The sequence below is a fragment of the Struthio camelus genome, chromosome 19 (genome assembly GCF_040807025.1).
Source record: "Struthio camelus isolate bStrCam1 chromosome 19, bStrCam1.hap1, whole genome shotgun sequence".
Lineage (NCBI taxonomy): Eukaryota > Metazoa > Chordata > Aves > Struthioniformes > Struthionidae > Struthio > Struthio camelus.
The window spans coordinates 1653482-1681282 of record NC_090960.1 but is presented as its reverse complement, the minus strand read 5'-3'; the positions used below and the strand labels follow the sequence as shown (position 1 = coordinate 1681282).

The 27801-nt window shown below is 69.8% G+C and overlaps 6 protein-coding genes across 10 annotated transcripts in view; 4 read left to right on the top strand and 2 right to left on the bottom strand.

Annotated features, from left to right (window-relative positions):
• The first annotated feature begins 1281 nt into the window (after nucleotides 1-1281).
• Nucleotides 1282-5620, top strand: GPR142 (G protein-coupled receptor 142). Its single transcript, XM_068913912.1, is given in 4 exon segments — nucleotides 1282-1554; nucleotides 3611-3766; nucleotides 4368-5177; nucleotides 5180-5620. Coding segments are annotated over 3 exon segments (1002 nt in total). The 5' UTR covers nucleotides 1282-1554; nucleotides 3611-3630; the 3' UTR covers nucleotides 5236-5620.
• Nucleotides 5621-7058: 1438 nt separating this feature from the next.
• On the top strand, nucleotides 7059-14609 carry GPRC5C (G protein-coupled receptor class C group 5 member C). Of its 3 annotated transcripts, none has more exons than XM_068914115.1 (5): nucleotides 7059-7482; nucleotides 10909-11956; nucleotides 12557-12651; nucleotides 13527-13673; nucleotides 13902-14609. In XM_068914115.1, exons 2-5 carry the CDS (start codon nucleotides 10945-10947, stop codon nucleotides 13932-13934), a joined length of 1287 nt encoding a protein of 428 aa, XP_068770216.1. In that variant the 5' UTR covers nucleotides 7059-7482; nucleotides 10909-10944; the 3' UTR covers nucleotides 13935-14609. The 3 variants fall into 3 exon arrangements, with proteins under 3 accessions (XP_068770216.1, XP_068770217.1, XP_068770218.1); XM_068914116.1 differs by lacking the exon at nucleotides 7059-7482 and adding an exon at nucleotides 9083-9159; XM_068914117.1 differs by lacking the exon at nucleotides 7059-7482 and adding an exon at nucleotides 9159-9270.
• Nucleotides 14610-16553: 1944 nt separating this feature from the next.
• On the bottom strand, nucleotides 16554-19190 carry CCDC137 (coiled-coil domain containing 137). Its single transcript, XM_068914119.1, has 6 exons — nucleotides 19090-19190; nucleotides 18647-18777; nucleotides 18103-18316; nucleotides 17644-17726; nucleotides 17426-17505; nucleotides 16554-17155 (listed from the first exon to the last, which is right to left on the bottom strand). The coding sequence occupies exons 1-6, from the start codon at nucleotides 19149-19151 to the stop codon at nucleotides 16940-16942; spliced, it is 786 nt and encodes a 261-aa protein (XP_068770220.1). The 5' UTR covers nucleotides 19152-19190; the 3' UTR covers nucleotides 16554-16939.
• A 2860-nt stretch (nucleotides 19191-22050) lies between these two features.
• PDE6G (phosphodiesterase 6G) lies at nucleotides 22051-25160 on the top strand. 3 transcript variants are annotated; one of them, XM_068914122.1, is made up of 5 exons: nucleotides 22051-22392; nucleotides 23477-23608; nucleotides 24484-24711; nucleotides 24813-24853; nucleotides 24956-25154. In XM_068914122.1, the coding sequence occupies exons 3-5, from the start codon at nucleotides 24566-24568 to the stop codon at nucleotides 25030-25032; spliced, it is 264 nt and encodes an 87-aa protein (XP_068770223.1). In that variant the 5' UTR covers nucleotides 22051-22392; nucleotides 23477-23608; nucleotides 24484-24565; the 3' UTR covers nucleotides 25033-25154. The 3 variants fall into 3 exon arrangements, with proteins under 3 accessions (XP_068770223.1, XP_068770222.1, XP_068770221.1); XM_068914121.1 differs by lacking the exon at nucleotides 22051-22392 and having other exon boundaries at nucleotides 23255-23608; nucleotides 24956-25160; XM_068914120.1 differs by lacking the exon at nucleotides 22051-22392 and having other exon boundaries at nucleotides 23351-23887.
• Nucleotides 25161-25661: 501 nt separating this feature from the next.
• TSPAN10 (tetraspanin 10) lies at nucleotides 25662-26893 on the bottom strand. The gene is made up of 3 exons (XM_068914194.1): nucleotides 26822-26893; nucleotides 26094-26680; nucleotides 25662-25968 (listed from the first exon to the last, which is right to left on the bottom strand). The coding sequence occupies exons 1-3, from the start codon at nucleotides 26891-26893 to the stop codon at nucleotides 25662-25664; spliced, it is 966 nt and encodes a 321-aa protein (XP_068770295.1).
• A 516-nt stretch (nucleotides 26894-27409) lies between these two features.
• Nucleotides 27410-27801, top strand: part of NPLOC4 (NPL4 homolog, ubiquitin recognition factor) — a 32417-nt gene continuing 32025 nt past the window's right edge. The window contains exon 1 of the mRNA XM_068914114.1: nucleotides 27410-27564. Within this exon, the coding sequence (XP_068770215.1) occupies nucleotides 27550-27564 (15 nt within the window). The 5' untranslated portion in view covers nucleotides 27410-27549. The remainder of the gene's footprint in view (nucleotides 27565-27801) is intronic.

The window sequence follows — 27801 nt, the reverse complement described above, 5'->3', positions numbered from 1 at the left end:
ACCTCCGCGGGCAGACGGAGGCTTGAGCAGCGCCGGGAGCCTGGCAGCAGGCAAAGGGCACCGGGCCGAGCGCAGGGGCCCCGGGGACGGTGCCCAGCTGCCAGCGAGGCCGTGCCGGGTGCAGGGCAGGGGACCCCGAGCTCTGCGGCCCCTGGGGGCACGGTGACCAGGGACTGGGGCGGCGAGGGGGCCAGAGAGCAAACAGGCCAGGGCGGCGTTCCTGCATTGCTGCGGGGCGAGCAGGCGGGTGGTGGCGGGGGGGGGGGGGGGGCTGCCACCGCCGCCCAGCTGGTTAATGGCTCACCACATCCACCGATGCTTCATTTAACCACCTGCCTGCAAAACAACAGCTTGCGGGGGGCGTGCTCCTTCCCTACAGGAGCTTGCCAACCTGCCTGTGCTGCTGGGGAAACTGAGGCACGGGCAGGCTTTTCCTCTGGCTTTGGCTGTTCACATGCACTGTGCACCCCAGGGCTGCGGGGAGCGAGGCTCAGCCGGGACATGCGTGCGCGCGCACATGGATGCATGCACATGCGGGTGCACACGCGCGTGTATGCATCCACACACATGCACGCACACAAAGGCAATGGTTTGAGCCGCCCGGGAACTCCCCGCACCCCAGCGGGCAGCAGCTGTGCCAGCCCCCAACTCCCCGCTCAGGCTTGAGCTGCCCCACATGCACCCACCTCTGCCCCCGCCCCAGCCTCCCTCTAGGGCACTATGAAACCCGGGTGACATGGAGGCTCCAGTGCCCCAGGGGGGGAGCCGGAGGGTCCCTGGACATGTGAGGACACACGCTGGGCTGCACCCCCCCACGTGGGGAGGGCACCGGGGTGCAGCCGGCCCCCCTCCCCGCACCACGGCCGGCCCAGCGGCACGCGGAGGACACAGGCACGTGCAGCCCTGCGCCGCTCCGCTGCTGCAGCCCCCCCAGGCCCGGAGGCCCCGGCTCGCCAGCCCCCTCGGGAGCCCAGCGCAGAAGTGAAGTCTCTCGCCCCGGTGCAGGGGTGAAGCTGTGCCCATCTGCCCCAGAGGTAAGGCACCGGGACCCGGGCCGGGGTAGCGATAGTGACGTGTGTCCCGGCCGGTGGGCTGTCCTGTGCCGCTGGCTCCCCTCCACCCGATGGGCACAACCCCCGTGGCGTTGGGGGACGAGGGGGTGAGCAAAGCCCTTTGCACCCGCTTGGTGACAGGGGCCTTTGGGCATGATGGGGGGGGGCCAAGATATGACCAAGCTGTCCCCACATGTCCAAATCGTTGTCTCTATAGCTCTGGGGAAGGGAAGAGCCTTGTTGCTATCTCTCAGCCTTCCCCCCACTGTGCCTCAGCCCTCCCCAGGGACACCCAGCCTGGGCCCCAGCCCAGGGGGAGCAGCGAGGCCCGGGGACGTCCTCCTGCCCCGCTAGCCCAGCCCGCGGCTCTGCCCACGCCGCTCTCCCTCCTCCCCGCAGCCCACGCGCCCCGGCGCTGGGCGATGCTGCGGCACCAGCGGGGACGCAGCCGTCGGCGGATCTCCTGGCCCAGGGACGGCAGGTGGCACCGGCTGCCCCCGAGGTGAGCCCCCATCTCCCGCAGGATGTGGGGAGCGAGACCCGGGCAGGGGGGGTAGCGGAGCAGAGGGGCAGGACTGGACCCCTCTCAGTGGGAACAGACCCTGCCGGCCGAGCAAGCTGGATCAGGGCTGAGGAAGGGTTAACATGCAGCAGCTGCAGCCCTATCCGTACAGCCCTTCCCTTGGGGACCTGAAGGGACTGCACTTGCCCTTGCTGATTAGCTAGATCTAAATTGCACCTAATTGGCGTCCCGCTGTGTGCATCTATGTCCTGCCCCTGCCCCGCGCTGTGCAGCCGAGCTGTGTCCGTGCACAGCCCGAGCTGTGTCCGTGCCTGGGCACCCTTGCCCAAGGGAGCCCAGTGGCCCAGCTGTGTCGGAGGGGTGCGCTCAGCCCCCGGGGCGGGGGGGGGGGGTGGCCTCTCCTCTGGGCCAGCACCGGGACCTGCATTTGTGTGCCAGCTGGGACACCCAAATCCCCTGCGTGTTCTCGGGGATGGGGAGATGAGTCGCTCCCAGCCAGCCCCGGGCACCTGGCTGGTGCGGCTGATGGGTGATCGGACCTGAGCTCAGGGGATGGAGATGTCCCCTGGTGGCACTGAACAGGAGTCACCTACAGAGCTCAGCAGCGGGAGACGTGGTCACCCACTGGTCTCGGTGCCCTCAGATCTTGGCCAAACGCAGCTCCCAGCGGTCCTGGGGCCAGGAAGGGAGATCCCCATGGGCACAGCCCGGGCTCTCATCCCAATGGAGAGCAGTGGCACTGTCACTGTGCCCAGAGCCAACACTGCCGGGAGCAGTCCAGGAGCAGTGAAGGGGTCTGCCTGGCACAGGGAGGGGGACAGGGGCTGGGATCCCTCCAGAGGGAGAAGGGGAAGGTGGGACACCCCGCAGCGTGTGCAGCACTGGGCAGGATGGGCAGCAGTGGCAGGGGCTGCCCTGGGCTGGGGCACTCTGGGGTCCCTGCAGTGCCTGGGACAGGGCCGGCATGGGATCCCTGTGGTGCCCAGTGCGGGGCAGTTTTGGGCTCCCTGTGGTGCCAGGCTTGGAGTGGGATCTGAGTGCAGCCCTGCGTCCCTCCCATGCACCCAGCACCCCTCCCCGGGACCCAGCACCCCCCCCGGGCCCTGCACCCCTCCCCGGGACCCAGCACCCCTGGGCAGGCCCAGCCCCCTCCGTGCACCCCACTGCCAGCCCCGCACTGGTCCCAGCAAGGTGGCGGCACTGACGGCCCCAGGACCCGAGGGTCGCGGCACCCCCCGTGGGAGATACTAATTTGGGAAGGGGGAGACTCTGGCCAATCAGAACGCAGCGCTGGGGTTTGGCTTTCCCCATTCCTGGAGGGCGCCTCTCTGATTGGCTGAATCGTGGCCTCCTCCAGCCAATGGGAGCGCCGGGTGCGGGGGGTGTGCCGCCCCGGCTTTATGAATGGCCGGGCGCGGCGTGGGCCCGAGCCAGGCGCAGGGCCGGATCCTGCCCGGGGGGGGAGCGCCCTGCCCACCGCCCCATGCCAGGCCTGCGTGAGGAGCCAGCAAAGGACCTGCCCTCCCACAGGGGTAGAAGGCTCCAGCTGGCTGTCCCCCCCCCCCCCCAAATTCGGCACCTCTGGGTCCCCGCAGGCACTGCTGTGGCCTGATAGATGGCACCCAGCCCAAGCTGTGAGCCAAGGCCTCACCCACGTGGCAGCCACCCAAGAACATCCTGTTTTAATCCAGTTTTCTTCAAGACGATAAACAGGGGCAGGAGATAAACAATGAGCATCTCCGATAGCGGAGTGCAGCCCTCTGGCAGCAGGGCATCCCTCTGCCGCGCCGGGACAGGGACAGTCACCCCGGCCTCCCCAAAAAGGAGGCTGGCTCCCTTGCCCTGCCACGCGCATGGGCGGCTCCAAAACGTGCCACCCGCACAGAGGCAGAGCTGGGCCGACAGCTCCCGCGGGAGCCAGGCCACGGGCTGCCCGATCGCCCAGCTGAGCCCAGCCAGCGGCGCAGGTGGGAGCCCAGGTCCGCTGGCACGGCCGGCGCCTTCAGTTCCCTGACGCCCCCATCTCCCCTCGCAGCTGGTCCGCGGTGGAGGGCCATGGTCCCCGTACCCAATAGCACGGAGGTGGCGGGGGCAAGCGATGCAGCGCGCCTGGAGCCGGAGCGGTCGCCCTGCGTGGTGGGCATCGTCCCCGTCGTGTACTACAGCTTCCTACTGGGGCTGGGGCTGCCAGGTGAGCGTCCCGCGGCGGCTGCTGGGGAGTGCGGTGGGCACCTCGTACCCAGCAGGGCTACGGGCGGGATGCTGGGGGCAGTGCTGCAGGGGGGCACCCATCCTGTTCATCTGGGGTGCTGAGCCCCTGCAAGGGTAGCTGAGCTGCGCTCCCTCAGCCCAGCCCGGTGGCCTCTGCTACCAGCTGAGCCGCAGCTCCCTTCCCAGCTGCAGGGCTTTTTGGGTGGGGGGGGAACCCAGGCTGCCCCCCACGGCCACCCTGGCCCTCGGGCTCCAGGCGCAGCTGCAGTGCCAGATTGGTAAACCCCAGTCCTGCGTGTCGGGTGCCACAACAGCAGGGACAGATGGTGTTTGCATTGCACCGGCTGACTCAAGGAAGAGATTAATCAGCTCTGCAAATCCCCCTGCACAGTGATATTTATAGCCCCCCACCCCGGCCCTCCCTGCACCCCAGGCAGGGCCCGGCGCTCCTCTCCCTGCAACCCTAGCAAAGCCTGGGCACCCTCAGGACCCCAGTGCTGCGGCGCTGAGCCTAGCCGAGGGTGCTGAGTCCAGGCAGAGCCCTGGGGTCTCACCGCCTGGCTCCGCTCCCCTCCCTCCAGTGAACGTCCTGACAGCCGTGGCCTTGTCCCGCCTGGCCACGAGGACCAAGAAGTCATCGTACTGGTACCTGCTGGCCCTGACCACCTCCGACATCCTCACTCAGGTCTTCATCATCTTTGTGGGCTTCATCCTGCAGACAGCCATCCTGGCTCGGGCAGTGCCCAGCGCCCTCATCCACACCGTCAACGTGCTGGAGTTCACAGCCAACCATGCCTCCATCTGGGTCACTGTCCTGCTCACTGCGGACCGCTACGTGGCCCTGTGCCACCCACTGCGGTACCTCACCGTCTCCTACCCCCAGCGCACCCGCAAGATCATCGCGGCTGTCTTTGCTGTGGCTCTAGCCACAGGCATCCCCTTCTACTGGTGGCTGGACGTGTGGCGTGACGCTGACCCCCCCACTGCCCTGGACAAGGTGCTCAAGTGGGTGCACTGCGTCACCATCTACTTCCTGCCCTGCAGCATCTTCCTGGCCACCAATTCCATCATCATCTTCAAGCTGAAGCAGCGGAGACGCTCAGGGGGCCGCCGGCCCCATGTGAGCAAGACCACGGCCCTCCTCCTGGCTGTCACCACCATCTTCATGGTGCTGTGGGCACCGCGGACAATTGTCATGATCTGCCACCTCTATGTGGCCTCAGTCAAGAAGGACTGGCGCGTGCACCTGGCTTTGGACATTGCCAACATGGTGGCCATGCTCAACACCACCCTCAACTTCTTCCTCTACTGCTTTGTCAGCAAGACCTTCCGCCGCACGGTGGGCGAGGTGCTCCGGACCCACCTCCGGCACGGCCCCCGGCCCAGGAACGGCCCCTTCCGCCCCCAGCCCTGAAGCCACTGGAGCTGCTGGGTGGCACAGCCCTCTGAACCCGGGGCTGCCCGGGGGCCTCGGTGTGGCACTTGGTGCCTGCCCAGCCTCCTGCATCCCCCGAGCATCCCTGGGACTCAGCTGAGACCCTGCCCTGGGGACGCTGCTCCCACCAGCCGTGGAGCTGGGGTGCTCACGCAGGTGCAGATGATGATGGCAAGAGGACACCCCTCTACTCGCCGAGCTGCGCCCAAGCCGCGGACACACTGCTCGTTGCACTCGTTGGTTTGATCCCACCTATATTCAGGGTGTCCTGCCTGGCATCGGCCTCCCGCTGCGCCCCAGGGGTCCCCCAGCCCTGCTCCCGGGGCCGGCACCGGGCCGGCAGCTCAGCCCTGCCGCACTCGGCCCCTCCGGCCACGCTGCCTTCGGCCACCCGGGAAACCGCAGTGGGACGGCAAGGGACGGGCCCGGCTGCCCGGCGGGAGCACGCGGTGGGCGCTGGCAGGGTGCCGTCCCTCGCAGGGCTCCTCGCAGGCGCCCGGGCCTGGGCGCTGGCCGGACGCGGCAGGCAGCTGGCCCGGCCTCACGGTGTCCGGGCGGCTGCACGTCGCGGGGGCTCTCGCGCGTCAGCTCCAGCCCGAAGCGGAGCCTCCCGGGAGGCTGGCTGGGCACGGCCGCCTCGGGGCGACGGGGGCAGGCGCCCCTGAGCTCCTGCAGACCCTGGTGAGGGCCCGGGGCCCGCTGTGTGCCAAGGGACTGACCCTTCCTCCATAAACTTCCAGGCTGAGATGAAAACTCTGCTCAGGTCTGTGTGTGCTGTGAGTGGCTGGGACAGGAGGACCCTGCACGAGCCGCCCCTGTGCACGGCACCCCACGGCCCTGCACGAGCCACCCTTGTGCACGGCGCTGCACGAGCCGCCCCTGTGCACGGCACCCCATGGCCCTGCATGAGCTGCCCCTGTGCATGGTGCTGCATGAGCCACCCTCGTGCATGGTGCCCCATGGGCCTGCATGAGCCACCCTTGTGCACGGCGTCCTGCAGCCCTGCACGAGCTGCCCGGCTCCGGGGCCCGGGCACAGTGGTGCACGGCCTGCTCCGAGCACAGCAGAGCCTGGACACGGCGGCCCGTTCCCAGCTCTGGGCACAGCAGGTACAACCGCCGCTCGGGGCTCGGCGGGGCCAGGGCACCAGCCGTCATCCCCGCCTGGGACCCACGCGGGCCGGGACACGCCAGGAGAGCCACCCTGCGAGGCTGCCCCAGGGCACAGTCCCGCCGCCGGCGAGGGCAGCCTGGAGGAGTCGCTCTCCCAGCAGTCAGTCCCAGGGCTGGCGCTGGTGCCGTGACAGTGCCGGGGTGGTCACGCTGGAGCAAGGCCCCGGCGTCTCCCACGCGGGTGCAAGAGAGGGCACCCACGGCAGGCCGGGCCGAGCTCCCGGGGCCCCGGGACACGCGTGCCCCGCAGCACCAGTGCCAGCGAGCAGCCCAGGCCCTGCCAGCCCGCCCGTCCCCGCTGCCCCCAGCGGCAGGGCAGGACGCCCTGCGCAGCCGGCACCCCCGGAGCTGCAGCCCTGCCTGCCCCGCTCCCCCTCCTAATCCCCCTGCGGGGTCCTTAGCATAACCCCCCCCTCCCAAAACACATCCGCCTTTCCACCCTAATTCCCCGTAAAGCAGGTTTGAGGAGCGGCGGGTCGCGCCCGGGGCAGCGGCGCCGGCGTCCCCCCCTGCCGCCGCCGGGCAGACCCAGCCGGCCCCCGCTCGCCAGCTCAGCCCGCGTTTCCCTGCTCCGGATAACAGGGTTAAAGCCCGGCCTGGGCGGAGCGGGTGGTACCTGGGAGGTGCTCGCTCCATTAATTCTGGCATTTGAGGAGCGGGAGGACGGGGAAGAGATTAGATATTAACCCGGAGAGCGCCTCTCTCCCAGGCAGAGGCGCAGCTCCCGCAACCCTCGCCGCGGCGTTTCCCGCTCCCGTCTCCCAGCCCGCGGCCCCGGGGCCGGCGCGAGGCTCGGCCGGCCGGGGAGACGCCGGGCTGGGAAGCGGCGGGGAGCCCGTTCGCTCCGAGCGGGAGGTGCACACGCGCTACCCGCCTCCGCCCGCGGCGAGGGGCTCCTTTCTGGATGCAGCCGGCTCAGATGGAAAACAGCTCCGGGGCTCCGGCGTAAACAGCGGCGGCTGGAGAGCAGCCGGGGGGGGGCGAGCCGGGCCCCAGGTAGGGCCGTCGCCTTGGCCGGGGCGAGCCGGCCGCCGTGCCGTGCCGTGCCGTGCTGTGCCGTGCTAGCCGCCCGGTGGCACTGGAGCAAAGGTAAGCCTGGAAAAAATGCACCCGGCGTGCCCACGTTTTCGGCGCAGGCCTGCTCCCGCCCCCCCCCAGCCCGGCGGGGGGAACCTCGCCCGGCCCCCGGCCCCGCACCGAGCTGCATCCCGGCCCCGCGGCAGCACCAGGGCCACTTCGTCCCTCGCTGCCCCCACTCGGTCCCCGCGGGGTGGCCGGCACGTGGCGGCGGCATCCCCCCCCCCACAGCGGTGCGTTTCTACAGGACCTACAAAAACCCCCCCTAAGCCGCGAGGGGCACACGGGGAGCAGCCGGGAGGCCGGGGAGTCCCCAAGGGAAGGAGGGAGGAAACCAGCGCCGGGCACCCGCCGCCCCCCCGGCCCTGGCGGCGCCTCCGGACCCCCCCTCCGGCAGGAGCGGGGGGCGGCGAAGGGCTGAGGCAGCCGCCAGGAAAACGGCCCCGGCCCCCGGCTGCGGAAGGAAGCAGCCTCCGGGAGGCCGCGCGGCTTGGCCTCGCCGCGGGCCCGGGTCGGCGCCCGGCGCGGGGGCGGGAGGAAGCCGGTCCCGGCTCTCGGCGCTGTTTGTCCTAGGATGAGGCTTTCCTGCGGCGGGGAGCGCGGGGGGGACAGCCGCAGTACGCCCTGCCAGCCTCGGCCACGGCTCCGTGGGGAAACTGAGGCACGGGGAGGCCGGCGAGGCGCCGCACCCGTGAGCGCCTGCAGCCCTGCTCCAGCGCGTGTGCGATGCACGAGCGCACCGCGAGGAGAGGCCATCCTCCCCCAAAGACTGTTTTAAAGCCAAACGCTCTTTAGAAACAAGAAGGGCAGGAGAGAAAGGAATCCTCAGGCCCGAAACGCAGCGCCGGAGCCGCAGGTGTCCGGGGCAGCGGGTCCCCGCGGGCCTGCTGCCACCTCCGGGCTCGCCACGCGCCGCAGCTCCGCAGCCTGGCCCTGCTCCCCGCGGGGTTCCCGGGCTGCGGCAGGATCCCCGGAGGCGTGTGAACTTTTGGGCTGCGTCCTTCACCCGCTTGCTTCACTCTCCCAAAATAGCAGCGCCTGCCTGGAAACCTCCTCCAGGGCTGGCAGGGCCGCGGGTGCCCCGCGGGGTCTCCCCCGCACCCCGCCGTGCCCGAGCCCCGGGGGGACCGTGGGGAGCCCTTGCCCGGCCCCGCTGCTGGTGGCACTGGGGCAGGGGCTGCCTGCCCCATCCCATCCTGTCCCCCGGGCGCCGCGGCCCCTCGCAGCCGCACGCTCCCGGGGCCGCTTGGCCCTGCCAAGGGCTTTAGCCGTCAGCTGACATTCCTCCGGGAGGCCCCTCCGGCACCCGGCGCAGCCAGGGGTTTCCAGGCGGGAGCCGGTGTATCGTTACAGGGCGGGGGGCCGCCGCAGGGGGCACGGCCTGGGTCCCCGGGGTACACGGGGTTGGGGGGGGGGAGCTGGGGTACAAACCCTCCAGCGACAAGCCGGAGCCTACTTTCCCAATGCTTGAGACCCTGCAAACTCGTTGCAGTAATAGCCGCGCGGCGCGGGCGGGAGCCGGGCAGGTCCCGGCCGGTGGCGGAGCTCGGTGCCGGGCGGAGGCGCAGCCCGGGGAGGGGCCGGGCAGGCGCGCACGGCGCGGGGCTCGCCCGCCGGCTCGGCTCGGCTCGGCGCGGCGCGGTTCAGCTCGGCACGGCGGAGCGGCCGCGGCACCGGGCGCTGGGGCCGGTGAGCGGGGCCCGGGGGGCCGGGACGGGACGGGACGGGACGGGACCTGTCCGCCCCGCGGACTCGCCCGGCCGGAAAGTTGGGGAAGGCGCTGGCCAAGTTTGGAAGCCGGTACCGAGCTGGGGGAACCGGGCCGGCACCGCCGGGGGTGAGCGGGGGGGGGAACCGGGCCGGCACCGCCGGGGGTGCGTGGGGGGGGAACCGGGCCGGCACCGCTGGAGGTGAGCGGGGGGGGGAACCGGACCGGCACCGCCGGGGGTGCGCGGGGGGGGAACCGGGCCGGCACCGCTGGGGGTGGGAGGGGAAACCGGGCCGGTACCTCCGGGGGTGAGTGGGGGGGAACCGGGCCGGCACCGCCGGGGGTGCGCGGGGGGGGAACCGGGCCGGCACCGCTGGGGGTGGGAGGGGAAACCGGGCCGGTACCTCCGGGGGTGAGTGGGGGGGAACCGGGCCGGCACCGCCGGGGGTGCGCGGGGGGGGAACCGGGCCGGCACCGCCGGGGGTGAGCGGGGGGGAACCGGGCCGGCACCGCTGGGGGTGAGCGGGGGGGGGGAACCGGACCGGCACCAGGCAGGCTAAATTCGGTGAGACTGGTACAACCTGGAGGTGCTGGGGTCCCTCCTGCCTGGGGGCCACAGGGGCTCAGTCCCATCCTGGGGTCGGGGTCCTCATATCCGTCATGGACGGGCAGACCCGGCCTGCCCCGAGGGGGGGCTGTGCAGCCCCCAGACACCTGGGTTCCCACCCCGGTGGGGAGCAGTGGGACCCGGACACCTGGGTTCTGCCACGGCCCTGGGAGGGGAGCGGGGCCAGGGCTCCCTGCAGCGCTGGGGCCTGCCCGGACTCCTGGTCCCGCTCAGCAAGCGGGTTAGAGGCAGCGGGGAGGGTCGCAGGGGCCCGGACTCCTGGGCTCTGCTCCCAACCCGGCCCCGTGGGTGACCTTGTAAGAGAGATTTCCTGTCTGGTTTCCTCCCTCGTACAGCGGGCGAGCGAAGGGGTCTGCGGCTTTGGCTCCTTCCCCCTCTCCCCTGTGCCGCGGGTACCCCACGCTCGCCGGCAGCAGGCCCAGAGCCCCCCGGCCCCCCGGCTCCAGCCTGCCCCGGGCAGTGCCAGCGCCTGGCTTGACCGCTGCAGCCAAGGAGCCGCGCGGGGCTGTCGCTGCCCGGGCAGCCCCCGCACGAGCGCCGCAGAGCTCGGAGAGAGCTGGCGTGCAGGGCCGGACACGCGACCTGCGCCCGTTCGGACCCCGGAGCGAGGGGAGAGGAAGCGGGACAGGAGAAGTAGAAAGGGGAACCCGTCGGAGGACGCTGAGACGCAGGCAGGGCCGGGGCGCGGGGCTGGCCCCGCGCCCCGGCGCTACCTCCGCCACCGCCCAGGTCTGGCGCTCCCGGGAAAGCCGGCGGTCGCGGTGTTGCCCAGTCCCCCTCCCGGGAGTGCATCCCGCTCCCGGCATCGGAGGAGAGGACCGGCGCAGCCCTAGAGCCGGCCGCGCTCTAGGAAAGCCCCCGTCACAAGGGAGCGTTGGGGCCGAGGGCGGCCGAGCCTCTCCACCCGGCGGCCTTCGGCCCCCTGGCAAGGAGGCGACGGGCGTCTGCCCCGGGAGTGGCTTGGGCTGCGCCGCGGCTGCACCGGTGCCGCCAGAGCTGGCCGACGCCGCGACCGCTGGCCGCAGCCGGGGCAGGGAAGCTCAGCGGGGCGGCCCGCAGCGCTCTGGTCCCCAGGTCCGTAACGCTCCCCTCCCTGTTGCAGGGTCTCTGGGACGCCCGCTCCGGCCCGCGGCGCAGGATGGGTGCTCCGGGGCCGGCGGCCGCCTGCGTCCTGCTGGCCCTGCTCCCCGCGTGCCGCGCTCAGACCAGCCCTCCGCCGGGCTGCGGCAAGGACCTCTCCTCCCTCTACTACAACCTCTGCGACCTCTCGGCAGCCTGGGGCATCGTGCTGGAGGCCGTGGCCAGCCTTGGCATAGTGACCAGCTTCGTGCTCACCATCATCCTGGTGGCCAGCCTCCCCTTCGTGCAGGACCCCCAGAAGAAGAGCCTGGTGGCCACGCAGGTGGTCTTCCTCCTGGGCACCTTCGGGCTCTTCTGCCTGACCTTTGGCTTCATCGTGGGGCCGAACTTCTCCACCTGCACCTCTCGCCGCTTCCTCTTTGGCGTCCTCTTCGGCATCTGCTTCTCCTGCCTGCTGGCCCACGCCCTGGCGCTGAACTTCCTGGCGCGGAGGAACCGGGGGCCACGGAGCTGGGTGACGCTGGCGGTGGCCCTGCTCCTGGCCCTGGTGGAGGTCATCATCAACACCGAGTGGCTCATCATCACGGTGGTGCGGCGGGAGGGCGGCTCTCCGGACCCCTGCCAGGTGACGGATGCTGACTTCGTCATGGCGCTCATCTATGTGATGTTCCTGCTGGTGGCCGCCTTCGGCACCGCCTGGCCGGCCCTCTGCGGCCGCTACACGCACTGGCGAAAGCACGGCATCTTCATCCTGGCCACCACCGGCCTCTCCATGGCCATCTGGGTGGCATGGACAGCCATGTACCTCTATGGGAACCAGCACACGGGCGAGAAGCCCAGGTGGGATGACCCCACACTGGCCATCGCCCTGGTCTCCAACGCCTGCGCCTTCGTCCTCCTCTACGTCATCCCCGAGGTGACGCACGTGACGCGGCGCGGCCCCGAGCAGGCCTACGAGGACGACGTCTACCCGACCCGCGGGGTGGGCTACGAGACCATCCTCAAGGAGCAGAAGTCGCAGAGCATGTTTGTGGAGAACAAGGCCTTCTCCATGGACGAGCCGTCCTTCAGTAGGCGCCGCGGGGCGGTGGGGCGGGCGCCGGGGCCGAAGGCGCGGGGTGCCGGCTCGGGAGCGGCATGGGGGCTGCAGCCCTGGAGGCGCCCGTCCCTCGGGCCGGGGCTGGCAGCCGGTGGCCAGACGTCTGGTTGCGACCAGCCCGGGCAGCGGGGAATGACGCCTCTGAGCGTTGCGGCTCCCGAAAACACGCCTGGCTGGGTTTACCAGTTCGGGCTTGGGGAGCGCTGCCTTCCCATCCCCAGCGCGGGGTTGCCGGTGTTTCCCAGCCCTCTGCCCCGGGGCAGGCGCTTCCCCACCATCCCTTCCTAGCAGAGGGAGCGTCGGAAGCACAGCCGCGCTGGCGAGACCCTACGATAACACAAGACCCCATAATAACAGCGGCTGGGCCACCCTGCTCCGCAGAGGTGGCAGCAAACCCTTCCCGAGGAGGGGCTGCGGTGCAACCCCCAGGGACCACCCCGGCCCCCCGGGAAGGGTCTGGAGTCAGCTCATTAAAGCTGCTAACGAGGCCGGGGCCGGGCTCACGGCGGGTGGGGGCACGCGGCCGGGCTGGCGGCAGACCCCCAGCTCCGCCGTCGCCGTCTCTTTGCAGCCAAGAAGCCGGTGTCTCCGTACAGTGGGTACAACGGGCAGCTGCTGACCAGCGTGTACCAGCCCACCGAGATGGCCCTGATGCACAAGGGGCCGGTAAGCGCGGCCGGCCGCGAGCGCGTCCCCCCGCCGGCGGCTCTCTCCGGAGGTGGCCGTTTGCCGCGTGATGGATGGGCTTTTAACGCGCCGGTCGATAGCGGGTGGCCGGGCGGCTCCTCCGGCGCTGCAGGGAGCGGGCCGGCTCCTCGGCTGAGCTGGGAGCAGCTGCGGGTGCCCCTTCCCATGCAGGTGCCTGCTGTAACGGGGTGCCGGCAAGGATTTGTCCCCTTGCCTTGTCCTCCGGCACGGGTGGGACCTGAGACCCTGCCCGGAGAGGGTGGTCACTGCTTGGGCCCCTGCAGGAAGGGGGACGCTCTGGGTCACCGCGGGAAGAGGGATGCTCAGGGTCCCAGCATGGGCTCCCACGGGCAGGGAGGATGCTCGAGGTCACCGCAAGCAGGAGGATGTTTGGGGTCCTGGCATGGGCTCCTGCGGGCAGGGGGAAGCTCCGGGTCACCACGGGCAGGGGGATGCTCGGAGTCCCAGCATGGGCTCCCAGCGTGGGCTCCCATGGGCAGGGAAACGCTTGGGGTCACGACGGGCAGGGGGATGCTCAGGGTCCTGGCGTGGGCTCCCGCGGGCAGGGAGATCTCCGGGTCACAACGGGCAGGGGGATGCTCGGGGTCCTGGCGTGGGCTCCCACGGGCAGGGGGATGCTCGGGGTCCTGGCGTGGGCTCCCGTGGGCAGGGGGATGCTCAGTATCACCATGGGCAGGGGGATGCTCGGGGTCCTGGCGTGGGCTCCCGCGGGCAGGGGGATGCTCGGGGTCCTGGCGTGGGCTCCCGCGGGCAGGGGGATGCTCCGCGTCACCACGGGCAGAGGGACACTGAGGATGTCCCGCACCTCTCAGCACCTCCTCTCCTTCCCGCAGGCCGAAGGCCCCTACGACGTGATCCTGCCCCGCGCCAGCACCGCCAGCCCGGCGATGGGCAGCGCCAGCTCCACGCTGCGAGCCGAGGACGCCTTCGCCGTGCAGGCCCGGCACGCCGCCGCCTCGCGCGACGGCAGGAGCTCCCAGGTCTGTTAATGAGCAACAGAGGGAGCGGGGGGACGGGGATGGAGCAGGCGGGAGCCGCCGCTCAGGTTCAGCTCCCGGCCAGGGTCCAAAGTCCTCCCCACGTCTCCCGTGGGAGGGCGGGGGTTGTATCAGCTCCGCGGTGCGGCCGAGAGCCCCGTCCCGGCTCCTCCGCGATCCTCGCCGCCGCCGCCGCCGTGCTCCCGGCCAGCGCCGTCCCGTCTGCCGCAGGTGCCGTCCCCCTACGGCAGGAACCGGTGGTGAAGGGCCCCGCGGCCTCGTCCCCCCGCACCTCGCCGGTCCGACCCCCGGCTGGCGCCCGGAGCCGATTCCTGAGCCGGGGACACCCGGCCGCCAGCCTCTCCGTCCTGCCCGGCCGTAGCATCCGCTCCGGACCCTCGTGCCGCGGAGGCTGCCGCGTCCCCACCGCTGTCCCACCATCTGGAGGACCGGCTGCGCCACCTCGACCCGCCGCCGCCTCGGCCATGCACGGACAGCCCGTCCCCTCCGCACCCCGGGGACGATCCGCAGCCGGACCGCCGCGCGGGGGGGACCGCGGAGCCCCGCGGTTCGTGCTGCGCCCCGCCGCCGAGCTCTGCCAGCCCTGGCTCCCGCGTGCCTCAGTTTCCCCAGTGCCCCGGCGAGGGGCGGCCGCTCTGGGCCCCTCCCTGGCTGCCGCCCGGGAATCGGTGCTCTGTGAGCCGGGAGAGGCCGGGACGCGGCGCCCGGCAGCCTCTCCGCGCGGCTCTGCCTTCTCGGTGCCTTCCCCCTCCCGCGGCGGCCGTCCGCCCCGCGTGGCCATGCCCGGGAGCAGCCCGGCCGGGGGCTGCCTGGCGGGGACGGAGCTGAGCCCCCTCTCCCTGCGCACAGCTTTCTCTCTGGTTTTTTCCTCCTTCCTTTTCTCAGGTCAGACCCAATAAAGCTGTTTTTTTTCCTAGGCGGTGCTGGAGCAAGCGGCCCGTGGTGGGGAGGGGTCCCCCAGGCGCCGTCCCTGCCCGCTGCGGGGCTCAGCCCCGCGTCCCCTGCTTTGCGGGCACCTCGGGACGGGCAGGGCCTTGGCGTCCCCCCCTCCGGCGCTGCCGCAGCCCGGGCGCGCGGTGCCGCTCCCCGCCGCGAGCGTGCGCCGGGGCCAGGCGGGCAGATGGGGCTGAGGCCTGGCAGGCTCGGTGCACCGCGCTGGGGCAAGCGGCTCGGGAGCGGCAGCCCGCGGGCAGATGGGCTGCCTGGCGGGAAGCGGCCCGGCACGGAGGACGTGCCAAGGTCGGGGGCGGTTTCTCCTGCCCAGATTGCCTTTCCCCTCCGCAGCGATTTCTCCTGCCAGGCAGGAAGCCTGCGGCCGAGCAAATGGCAGCGCCATGAATTATTCAGCGCCTGAAATGCCTCCGTCAGTGGTTCGGGGGAGGCAGGTGACCTGGTCTCCTTGAGCCGGAGCCTGGCCGCGGCACCAGGCCGGGCCGGGCCGCGCACGCGTCGTGCACACACCGGGGGCTCGGGCAGGGGTTGCAAACCCCGGGGCGCGCAGCTCGCCTGCAAGCACGGCCCCGAGCCGGGCTGGCACGTGCGCACCGCCTTCCCCGGGCAAAAGGGAGCACGAGGGTCGGACCCAGGCGTCACCCTGCAAACAGGGTGCAAAGACGCTGCCCCTGTTCAGCATCTGGTGGGGGCATACTGGAGCTGGTGGCTCTTTGCCCGCCCCGTCCCGGTGCTGGCGGCGGTGGCCTCGGGGCAGGCGCCGGTGCGCGGCTCGGCTCGCGGTGCCCAGCCGGGCAGGGCCGGTCCCTCCGGAAGCGCGGGAGCCCGCGGGCTGTCGTCAGCACCGGCCGCAGCAGGCAGCGGGGCCTGGGGCCGGCCCCGCTCCAACAGCGACGCCTTTGTGCGGGCGCTGAGGCTCGGGGCCGCCGAACAGCGCTGCCTTTGTCCCGCGTGCAGGTGAGCCCGCCGCGCCGGCCCCGCGGGCAGACACGGCCCGGGCTGTGCGCGCAGCAGCCGGCAGCAAGTCCCCGCTGGCCCCCAGCCCGAGCTGGCAGGGAGGCGGCGGGCAAGGGGGCAGTGTAATTTGGCCAGCGGCCCCCCCCCCAGTGTGGCCCAGTCCCAGGGCCTAACGAGCCAGGCCTCATTTATTGTGGCTGTGTTGGCCTGCACCGGTTTGGAGCCGTTTGGGTGCAGAGGTGGGGGCCGCGGCAGCAGCCCTGCCAGCAGGGACGGCGCGCTTGGCCCTGGCTGGGGCATGGGGTGCCGTGGCCACCCCAGCCCTGGATGGGTGGCCCGTGCGGGGCCAGGATGGCAAAGCTGAATGCAGGGGGTGAGCGTGGCTGAGGAGAGCTGGGGACTGCAGGGCTCAGCCCAGCCCACCTGAGCAGCGACGATGGAGAAAGGTAAGTGAGAGCACCCGGGTGACACCGGCCCTGGCCCACAGGGACGCTGCGTTTTCGCCAGGGCTCAGCTCAGTCCCCTCTGCCTGGTGCCCAGGTAGGAGCTGGAAGGGGTCGGGGCCAGGCACTGGGATCTCCCCGGAGGCCAACAACCGCTCTGTGGGCACGCAGGTGTGGAGGCAGGACAGGCCCTGGGGACAGTGAGGAATGTCCCTGCCCAGTGCAAAGGGATAAGCCAACTGTCCTGCTGTAGCCTCGCCCCCCCCCATCCACGGCAGAGGGTCCTGCCACCAATGAGAGGATGTCCGGTGCCAGCTCTGCCAGGGCCAGCCCCCAGCAAGTGACAGTGACATCGTGCCAGTGGGCCGGGACTGCCATCTGCCGGCAAGCGACGCGGCACAGCCACACGCATGCGGGGCGCAGCGGTGTCCGTGCCTGGCTGCCACTTGGAGAGCACAGCGTCCTGCAGACACCAGCGAAGCCGGAGGCACAGACACACTCGCGCGCCATCAGCGGTTTACAGCCCTTTTACTACAAGCAGGTCCATAGCACCGCAGAGGTCCCCAGCTCTGGCAAAGAGGCCGTGGGGTGCCCCAAGCCGAGGTGCTGCAAAGGATGCGGGGACCTGGGGAGCCCCAGGCTCAGCGACAGCAGCAGCCAACGGGGTCAGGACGACTGTCTCCCTCGAGTTCTGGGATCCCGTGTCCCCAGCGCAGCCAGCACACATCCCACATCCGTCTCGCGGGCACGGGGGCCTCCCTCCGTGACCGTGGCGCTGCCCCGCGCAGCGAGGCCCTCTCCGAGCGGCTGTGGCTCTGCCTTGGACGAGGGAGGCTCGACTCTTCCCGCGCGCATCCCCGCGGGCAAGGGAGCCTTGCTGCCAGGGCCAGCGTGGGCTTAGCACAGAGCCCTCCGGCTGGCCTGGGCACTCTCCCGCGCTGCCTCTCGCTGCTGCTGTTTGCGTCTCTGGATGTCCCTGTAGGCCTGGATGACCCGTGCTCTCTCCTCCTGCACGATGCGCTGGCGAGCAAGGGACACCGGTGCTGCCAGGGACGCTGGGGACACCCGGCTCTGACCCAGGCGAGACGTCAGCAGGAGCTGCTTCCGGCCGGCCTACAAGCAGAGATGGGAACGGGTCAGGAAGGCTGAGGAAAGAAGCCAGCGTGGGGCTGGGGACCAGGACAACCTGGAGAGCTACAAAAATCTGTCACCAGGAGCTTGAGCTCCCCATTGCCAGGTGCCCTTCCAGGCCCAATTTCCAGTCCAAGTCAGGTGAGAATAGCTGGGTCCAGCCAAGACGTGCAGGTCCTGCCCAAAGGGAGCCAATGGCACGGCTGAGGGGCAGGGGGCCGTGGCTGGACCATGTTGCCCTCAGCAGCTCACCTGCTCTGCAGGGCCCCCTCTCCTGGGCCTCGAGGTGATGGTGGGTGGCTGTGTAACAACATCACCGAACTCCACCGTGTCTAGGAGAGAAGCAGACACCGGCCTCACGCAGGAGCTCTCCAGAGACGCACAGCTCCAGCTCTGCCCACCCTCAGCATCATCTCTCCACACGCCATCAGAGCCAAGGGCCGCTCCAGGCAGCCCTCCTGCAGACCCACCTTGGAGCAAGCTCTTCTCCAACAAGGCCGCCTTCTTCTCTTCTTTCTTCTTCCGTGCTTTATCCAGTTTCTTATTCTGAAACCTGAAGAGCTGCATTATGTCCAGGGCTCATGCCCAAACAATAAAGTGAGTTTCTACCCCATAGGGTCCCCTCGAGAGCTGCGACCCCAAAACTGTCCCCTCCTTGCTCTGGCATCAGCCTGCCTCCCTCCAGCCCTGCAGCAGTGGAAGGGTAATGGGAAGCTGTGTCTCTGGTTTCAGAGATCTGGTCCTCTGGAGATGAGCCCCACAGCCCTCCCACCTGCACTGCAAGCCACTGCCAGAGACCAGCCAAGCGCCAAACCTGTGCTGCAGCACAGGCAAAGCACCCGTCACACACCCAGAACCTGCTGGGGCACAGCCCTGGGCTGACCCAGCCCAGCCCTGGCATCCTGCAGCCTCAGCAGCCTTGATCTTACTCTTTCTTTCTCTTGGATTTCTGCTGGGCCACCTCCTCCTCCTTCTCAGGCTCTCGCTGCAGCTGGTTCTTGGTGAGAAACAGGACGCGCTGCACCTCCTGCTCCATGCGGCAGATGTAGGAGCGCTCCGACTCCCCCTTCCCCCTCTTGAACTTCGGCACGGGGATGTCTCCCTGGGCCTCGGTACCTTTCAACTTGGGCGGCTGCTTCTTCTCTGGGAGAGGCAGGCAGTGAAATCATTGCAGTGACAATGATCTGGAGGTTCCTTCCTTCCCGCTGACAGCGACAGGACCGACCACCCCCCGCAACGCTTGCGGTTCCTAAGCGGCAAAGGCCCTTCTCAGCTGCCAGGCCCCAGTCACGCCTCCCTCCGGGCCAGCAGGACGTCGCCACAGGAACACAGCCAAGCTCCCAGGCACCATCCCAGGGAAGCAGGACGCCCCGTGGCCAGGATCCCCCCGGCTCCAGCTGCATCGCAGCTCCGTGCAGCTGGCAGGTGCTCTGCAGCCCTGGACACGGCTGTCCGGGCAGCCCGGCGCCCCACCTGCCGCCCGCCTCCTCCCGGCGCTGGGGCGCCTCATGGCCTCCCGGCTCCTGATGAGCTCCCGCAGGCGGAAAGGGATCTCCTGCTCGTCGGGACACTTGGGCTTCATGTTGGCCACCTTCTTCTCCTTCCTGGGAGAGAACAAACAGGGCATGAGGCCTGTGCTGAGCCAGCCGGGATGCGGGGACTCGCCGGGACACCGGACCCCAGCGCAATGGGACCCGGGGGGGCGGCGAGACACGGCTGTGACACGACCAGGGGACCCAGGAACAGCAGGACACGGGAGCACCAGGAGCCGGGCGCGGCGGGGCCACCGGGACCCGGGCACGACAGGGCCCCAGAGCCTCCCGGTAGGCCGCAGCCGGCCCGGGGGGGTCACCCGAGACCCCGTGCGGGCCCAGGCCTCTAGGCGAGAGGATCCCCGACCGCCCCCGGGCACTGACCTGCCGCGGCGCGGGGCGGCGGCCGGGCCCCCCCCCGCTCCCGCTCCCGGTCCCCTCCCCATGGCGGCGCCGCGCCGCTCCCCACGCGGCCCTGCCCGCTGCCCTCCGACCAGGCCCCGCCTCCCGCCTCCCTATTGGCTCCCCTCGCCCCTCCGCGTTCTCATTGGCTGGCGGCGCCGGCCGCGCCGGGTTGCTATTGGGCGCGGGAGCTGCCGCTCGGGCGGGCCCGTTGCCGGGGCGCTGCGACGGGATGTTGCTGCGGGCGGTGCGCGGCCTGGTGGGGGGGCGGCGGTGGCGGCGTCGGGTGAGGGGCGGCGGGGCTGGGGGGCGCGTCTGGGGGGCGCGTCTGGGGGAGGCCTAGAGCTGCACTGGGCGGCTGGGGCTGGGGGGGGATCCGGAGGGGCCTTTGGGGCCTGCACTGGGGGGGGGTTGAGGTTCCCCGGGGGGGGGGGGCTGGGGCCTGCACTGGTGGTTGGGGGGCTCTGGGGAGGTTGGGGCTGGCACTAGGGCAAGGTCTGGGGAGAGCTGGGGCTCGCAGAAGGGTGAGGGGCTTGGGGGGGCTGGGGCTGCCCCTAGCGTGGGGGGGCAGGAGGACCCCAGGTGGGGGGGTGATGGGGGGGAGCCAAGTGGGGCAGGGCTGGGGGGGCTGGGGGGACAGGGAGGCTGCTGAGGGTGTTGTGGGGATGGGGTGAGGGGCTGGGGGGCTATGCTGGGGTGGGGGAGTGCTGGGGGGTGTTGTGGGGATGGGGTGAGGGGCTGGGGGAGTGCAGGGGGTGTTACGGGAATGGAGTGAGGGGCTGGGGGGGCTACGCTGGGGTGGGGGAGTGCTGGGGGGTGTTGTGGGGATGGGGTGAGGGGCTGGGGGGGTCATACTGTGGGATGGGGGGACCTTGGGGTGGGGGTACAGGAGAGTGGGGGTACCATGGGCAGGTGGGGGCTGCAGGGGGCTCTGGGGAGGCCAGTACAGGACCCCCCTCCACCCCGTTGCAGTGGGTCCTTCCTGCCTCTCCCACCTTGGCCAGACCTGCCCGTGCTCCCCTCCCGGGGCAGCGCACGGTGTCAGAGCCACCAGCCCCATTTCCGCAGGCGGGACAGCCCTGTGCCTGCTCCAGGCCGTTGTCACCGGGGGTTTTAATTCTCAGGAGCACCTAGACGGCACCAGGAGCTGCAGGCTGGTGTTAGGGGAGGGTGCTCTGCACCGACACACCACGAAAATCTCCAGCTTTCGAAAACTTTCAGACAACCCAACAAGGGCTGATGGCAACTCAGACGCCCCGGGAAGCGACTGCCGGACAGAGGTCCTCCAGGGTGACAGGGAGGCTTGTTCACAAGGAGGTACTGAGCCTTTGCAGGAGGGAGAACTCCCCTTTTCCAACCCACCAAAGCTCCTTCCCCCCACAAACTGCTGCATGAGCGGCTGCCACAATTGCGTGTGGATCGATTATGTGGAGGAGCTGCTGAAGTATTACCAGGATGGAGGAGAACAGGCATTGGCAGCTGTAGAAAAGCACGTGCAAGATGAGAACATTAAAATGATCCTAAAGATGGAAATCAGATTGCGCATGAAGAAGGACTGATTCCTCACCCTGCTCTGGCTGGTCCTTCCATGCTGGGCCTCCCTAATGCCTCCAGCCCTCTTTGGTCAGCCCTTCCCAAAAAGGCAACGCGTGAAACCTTCTGCCTGTGATCCAGGAGTCTCTTTTTGACACTGGCTTGTGGGATCGGGACCCAATTTATTTGTGGTATTTATTTGTGTGAGTTAAGCTACTTGGTAGCTAGGTAGGACTAGGTAGGAATGGCGTGCAGTCTGAGCCTCTCCCTGGGACTCCTGGGTGTCTGCAGCACCGAGCACAGCAGGGCCCTGGCCCGGGAGCAGAGATCTAACATGCTGCTTCAATACAAACTGTGCAGAAAGTCATGTCGTGCTTCTCACTTACTGGGGAACCCTCTCCTTGGCAGCGCAGCGGGGAGAGCGTGCGCTGTGCAGGCAGCTGCTCACGCGTGCCCTGAGCCCTAGATTTCCCTGGGAGACAGATGCTTCATTCCCCCAGCTCTCGGCAAATCTCAGCCAAAGGCTGTGGCAGGGTTGTGTGTCCTCAGCATCCCTGGGACTTCCTGTTGCTTCTGCTCTTGCCTTGTCCTTGTAGTCAGTAGCTTGAATTTTAAGCACCTTCCATAGCTTGGCAGTAACCTTGTGATTCAGGAGGACTGTGAAGCTTTATCATCTGCCCAGTTCTTCAGCTCCCTAAGCCTATTAGAGGCTTCTCTGTGTTAAGTGTTTGCGGATGAGACTGGAAAAGCGTCAGCCCCGCAGACAGATGGAGGAGCCCAGGCCTTTTCCAGCAGGAGGTGCTGGACCTTGCTGGCTCCTTCCCCCTCGCAGTGGGATTTGCTCAGTGCAAGGCGAGCAGCGGGGCTGCGGAGGTGATCCGTGTTCACGCGGAGGAGCGTGTGGCCCTGTGCACGTGGGTCTCTGCAGCTTCCCAGCAAGGGCACTGCTCTTCAGCCCCACTGCTAAATCCCGAATGGCGGCCCATGGCTTTTGGCCCCCTCCTCCCCTCCCACCGCTGTCCCAGCCCTGCTCAGGGGACCAAGGTCACAATCTGCAGGCGAGTGTGCTAATTCAGCATGCTGGACTGTGCTGGCAGGTACCTTCTCAGCAGCCAGGCAGCATCCTGGGGCTCTTTGTATCAGAGAGCAAGTGCAGTGGGACCGAGCAGGATTGCCCTGAGCTCAGGAGCTCTGCTCCCCTCGGGAGCGCAGGTTTCATCCTGGCCAGGCCGCCTGTGCCCATCCCGAGCTGACTGTGCAGTGTCAGCTGTGCCATGTTTGTTTTGTTGTTAGAAGTGACCTGTGCTTGTCCAAACACACCAAAGACCCCGTCTGCTTGCGCAGCTGTGTGTGTTTGCTCTCTAGGGAGGTGGCTGCCTTGGTGTTTCACTCACAGGACTCGGCCATACCAGCCAGACCTGGTCTGGCTTAAATGATGTCCTTTGTTCCTCATTTTGCCTCAAACTCCACAAAACTCCTTAAACTTCATCTTAAAGCATCATCTCCCCTAAATCCTACCTGACTGAGCAGAGACTGAGCTTGTTGCCTTGCAGCATTTTTGACTGTCAGTGGGATCTTACAGAAACATAGCCGCATCCTTCCAGGATGGGCTCTCTCCAAGGACACTGGTGCAGCTCTTTAGCAGCATTTGCTCACAAAACTCAAGCTGGAATCTGTAATTAACAGGGCCCTGGTCTTTGCTGGAGAAGTAACTGGTTCTGCCAGCTTCATGTAAAACACTCCTGGATCCAGGTAATCCTATTTGCTGAAGTCTAACTAATTGCAATTAGTGGAAGGGGCTGAAGTTCAATTAAAGTGTACTGAGATTATACCTTTTTGTAATTGCTTTAGTACTGCGGATTATAGGAAGCTTTAGCGTGATACTATCCCACAGACAATGGGGCGGGTGGGCAGAGGCTGTTCAGCCCCACTTCCACCAAATTTCAGACTCTCATAAAAAAGAGAGCAATTGGCCTGAGGTGCCCCCAGCTGAGTGCGAGAGCTCAGGCTGTCCCCACGCACTGACACGAGCTGGGATTAGACTGTGAGGGAGGGCGTGTGCCAGGCACCGAGAGGACAGGAGGAGCTTCCCTTGGCACCCGCCGGTATCCCGTCCAGGCCGGGGTCACGCGCTGGGTGGATCATGTCTTCCGGTGGGGCCCGGCAGCTCCCACAGGGTAGAAGCCCGCTGCAGCAGTAAGGTGCAGCCCTCGCTTTAATGGCCAGACCATACGTGGTGCCGAGCGCAGCGTGTGGGTGTTGTCCAGGCTGGAAGCCCAGCAGGTCCCTGTGGTTTCAGCCACGCAGGCTCTGCTGCTGCTGTTTCCCGGCACGGCTGCCTGCGGCTCCCTGCATTAGCACAGTGCCCTGGCAGAGGAGACCCACAAAGGACGTTTGGTCCCCAGCTTGCAGGTCTGCAGCCCCTGAGCACTGCCCTGAGCGCGCTTTCCAGGACAGGCTCGTGCTGGGCTGGAAATCTCTGCTGCCTGTGAGCTGAGGGGCACCCAGGTGATTTCTTAGTGAGTGGAAAATCTCGTGGGAGAAATACCTGAGTGCTGTGCAAAGAGGAGGAGGCAGAATCCACCAGCAAGTGATCTGCTGCAAATCTTTCCTTGGTACTTTGAGATATTGCACAGAGGTGATGGGGTGGACAGAGGCTCTCCTGCACAGCAGGGCAAACGGCGAAGGTGGCGGTCCCTGACACATGGGCAGTCCCAGCAGCACTAATCCAAGCACCCCCCTCCCCACGCACGCGCTCCCGTCCCACCGGTACAGCCTGGGGGAAGGACGTCAGATTACCCATTTCAAAAGAAGGGACATAATCCTATTACCCCAGAGCAGGATAAATCTGCCAGCCCCTAAAAGCCATCCAGAGCGTCTATAGGACACGCACCGCTCCCGGGAGCGCAAGCAGGCCGGAGGGATCCCTCGCGGAGCAGAGCTGGCCTCGGGCAACCGCCGCATAGGGGTAAGCGGTCAACTTTGCTCCGTAGCGGGATGGGAGCTGCTCACGCTGAAGGCTGGTATTCCTGGGCCAGGGCATTTCTTTGCATTAGGCAGAATCCTGCTTTTGCCTCCCACTCTTGCAACACGCAGACGCAAACGGTGTCCCCAGGCTCTTTCTGGGCCGTTGCCTGGGGGGTGCCTGGCTCAGCAGGGCTCTGCAACGGGGCTGTGTCACCGCGCACCAACACCGGAGCGAGATCCCCGTGCTCAGCCCACCGCGTGGCAGCTGGGCCCAGATGAGGTGCGCTTTGTGGTGCCCGCCGCGCGTTCCCAGCCCCTGCAGCCCTTTGCTCCCCCCTACCCCGCATCGCAGCCGCCCAGACCCCAGTGCCAAGCCCCGCGGCCGGGCAGGACGGCTCTGCGCCACTCTGCAAAACCATCTGGCTGCAAACAAGCCCCCGGGGACGGCCGGCTCCCCTGCGTGCCAGCTGCACCCCGGCTAACTCGCTGCGGCCCCCGCGACACGGGCGGCTCGGGGCGAGCCCCGGCGAGGGCTCGCGGCAATGCCGCCGTGGCGAGCGGCTCCCCAGCCTGGCATCCGCGGGGGGCGAGGGACGGGGCTCGGGGTGCCCCCGCGGACGCCCTTCGATGCCTTTGGGGTAAGGGGATTAGCAGGTGCCGAGCTGGGCTAAGTCAAGGTTGCCGGGAGGGAGCTCTCGGCCGGGCAGCCCGGAAAGCGGATCAGCAGCGGCCGAGGGGCCCCGGGGCGGGAGCGGGTGGCAGCCGGGGCGCTGGGTCCCTGCCACCCGCCGCGACGGCTCCAGCCGCAGCAAGCCTGGGGCCGGCGCCCGGGACAGCTGCAGCCCCCCGGTGCCCCCCATCCGTGCCCCTCCGCAGGCGTGACGAGCCGTCCCGTGCCCAGCGCCGGAGCCGCAGGGACAGCGCGACCCGGGGGCGGCCGGCCGGCCCCAGCGCAGCCATGAGCCTGGAGCCCCTCAAACCGGAGATCAAGTCGGCCACGAGGGTGACGGGGGGACCCGCCACCCCCCGCAAGGGGCCCCCCAAGTTCAAGCAGAGGCAGACGAGGCAGTTCAAGAGCAAGCCCCCCAAAAAGGGGGTGCAGGGGTGAGTGGGGCCGAGCCCCGGGAACGCCGCGGTGCCGCCGGCCGCGCCAGCCCGGCGCGAACGGGGCCGGCACGGGGTCCAGGCGCTGTCTCTCCTTGCAGGTTTGGCGATGACATCCCCGGCATGGAGGGGCTGGGAACAGGTAAGGCAGCTGCCGTCCCCGCTGTGCCGCGGCCGGGCAGCGGGGCTCGGCCCCCGCGGCCGGGCCGGGCCGGCGCTGACCCGGCCTCTCGCTCCTCTGCAGACATCACCGTGATCTGCCCCTGGGAAGCCTTCAGCCACCTGGAGCTCCACGAGCTGGCGCAGTACGGCATCATCTAGGCGGCCGCGGCGCGGCCACCGCCACCCTCCCCGCGCCCCTAGCGCTACCTAGGTAGAAGCCACCCCTGTCCCCACGGCAGGGCCCAGCCCAGGAAAATGCTAATTAAAACACAGAGAACGAGCGTGGGAGTCCGGTGTGGTGGCTTGGGCTGAGCGGAGGTGCGGCGCGGGGTGCTGGGCTGGCACCGGCTCGCCGCACGGTGCGGGAAACGCCCCTTCCCCAGGGCGGACGGGGCTGTCGCAGCCCCCGGGATGGCCGGCAAGCCGGCTTGGTGAGTGGCATAGGCTCCTTAGGGCCAGGGTGGCCCCCCCCAGGACCCCCAGCAGGTGCACGTCCCCCCGCGGTGCTGCCCCTGCCCAGGGAGGGCCAGGCTGGCGGCGGGACAGGTCTGCTGCGGGAGAGCCGGGGCAGCAGGAGCTGCGCACGCGGGAGAGCGATGGGTGAACACAGCACCGGGACAGGGCGGATGCCCGGGGGGGGGGGGGGGTCGAGCCTCTGCAGAGCTTTATTCTGGGCTGCATCAGCCTGCTCCATGCACCAAGGGAGGGCAGAGCCCCGTGCACCGCACCGGCACGGCTGATGGGGAAGCCCGGCCGGTGCCAGCGCCAAGCGGGCGGCCGGCGCGTCCTCACTCCCGCGCCGGCCTGGGCGCGATGTCCCTGAGCATCTTCAGCGCCATGAGCGCACCGGCCGCCTCCACCAGCACCAGCACGGCCGTGCCGGCCGCGATGGCGCCCGCCTGGCCGCGGAGCCAGGCGCCGAGCTGGGCCACGCAGCCCCCCATGTGTACGACGCTCCGGGCCGCCGCCTCGCCCAGGCGCAGGGCCCCGAGGGCGCACTGGGCGCTGGCGGCGGAGCCGTTGTGCCGCGGGTCCAGGCAGCAGGAGGCCGGGACGCTGCAGGCCTGCGCTCCCGGCGCGCTGCAGTTGAAGTACCTGCGGGATGCACAAGGAGAAGCGCTCGGGTCACCGCCGGTCTTGCAAACCTTCCTCCCGCCGGGTTGCAACCCGCCGGTCGCGCACCGGCGCGATGCACCCCAGAGCCCCAGCCGGCGACTCACGGGTTGCTCTCCCAGTCGCGGTAGGAGCCGAGGCCGCAGCAGCGGAGGCTGCGCTGCACCTCATCCACCAGGACGCGCAGGTCGGGCTCCTGCGGGTAGCGCAGGAGGCAGAGGAGCAAGGCGTCGCGCAGGGCGTTGCGCAGGCGGCGCCGCGCCGCGTACACCAGCAGCCCCGCCAGCACCTCCAGCCCGGCCAAGGCCCCCGCGGCGCCCACGAAGAAGCGCAGCAGGCAGGGGCTGGCGCACAGGGCGCCCAGGCAGCCGGCCAGCGACACCGCGCTGGCCCCCAGCCCCGCCAGCGCCAGCGGTGCCGCCGCCGCCGCCGCCTCGGAGCCCGGCGGCCCCCGGCCCTCACCCACCGGCCGGCCCCGGGCCAGCAGCCCCCCGAGCCCGGCCGCCAGCGCCAGCAGCCCCAGCAGGAGGAAGAGCAGGTTCCAGGTCAAGGCCAGGTACTTCACGCAGCGGCCCGAGGCGCTGGGCTGCGGCGGGACCGGCCGGCCCGCCTCCCCGGCCGGCGAGCACAGGGAGCCTTCATCATCGTCATCATCATCGGAGGAGGAAAAGGGCAGCTCCACCAGCCGGGAGGCCTGCGTAGGGAGAGAGAAGAGCCGCTCGCCGAGGGGCTGCCGGAGCGGCACGCGGGGCCACGCCAGCCCCACGGCCGGGGGACGCGGGTGGCTCCGGGCCTGGCCCGACAGAGCGGGTCAGGGACGCCCTGGCGGCGTCACCTCGGGCAGCAGCCGGCTGCTCTCGCCGCGGGGGCCGAAGAGCCGGGAGAGCCACTCGCCGCTCAGCACCATCCTGCTCCTCCAGCCTCACCCCACAGTCACGCTCCCATCACAGGAGGGGCTGCGTCCCCGGGGTTAAATAGGGCTGCGGCGCCCCGTTTCCCCCCTCCCCACGCCGCACAGCTGAGCCCACTCGTGGGCCCCCCGGCCCTGGTGCAGCTGCAGCCCCCACCCCCTGAGCCGGCCTCATTAGCAGGCTTGGCTAATGAGGGCCTGGAAAGGCTCCTGGGGGGGGGGGATCGCCCCGACCTTCCCCCTCCCCGCTCTGCGGCGGCGGGGGCGATGTCAGGCCGGTGACGGGGACACTGCGGGGAATGCCAGCCCCGTGGAGGGGTTGGGGGGGGGATTGGTGCGGCGGAACGGTGCGCCGGGCGCCGTTGCCGGGGGGAAGCGCTGCCCGCGTGGCACCGAGGCAGGCGGGGGAAGGCGGGCGCGGCGCACCGCCCCGCCCCGGCCCTAGGAACCATCGCGCCGCGGAACGTTGTTGGCGGGGCGCGCGGCGCGGCCGGCGGCGGCGGCGGAGGCAGCGGGCGGCGCGGCCGGGTCCGGGCGGCGGCGGCGGCGGCTTCGGGCCGGGACCGGAGCCGGGACCGGAGCCGGGACCGGAGCCGGGACTGGGGCGGCGCGGAGCAGAGCAGAGCGGGCCGTGGGGCACGGCGGGCCGCGCCATGGCGGAGACGATCGTGAGTGGGGCCGGGCCGGGGCGGCGGGGCCGGGGGGAGGGGCGATGAGGCAGCAGATTCCTGTGGGGCCGCTGCCGCCGCCGCCGCTCCCGGGCCGCCCGCGCGGGGCCCCCTTGGGCTGGGCCGGGTCCCCGCCCGCCCCGCGGCCTGGCCCGGCCCCCCGAGCCGCGGGGCCTCCCGGCGGGCCGCGGCCGCCCGCCGAGCGGCGCCTGAACTCCCAGGCGTCCCGGGGCCGTC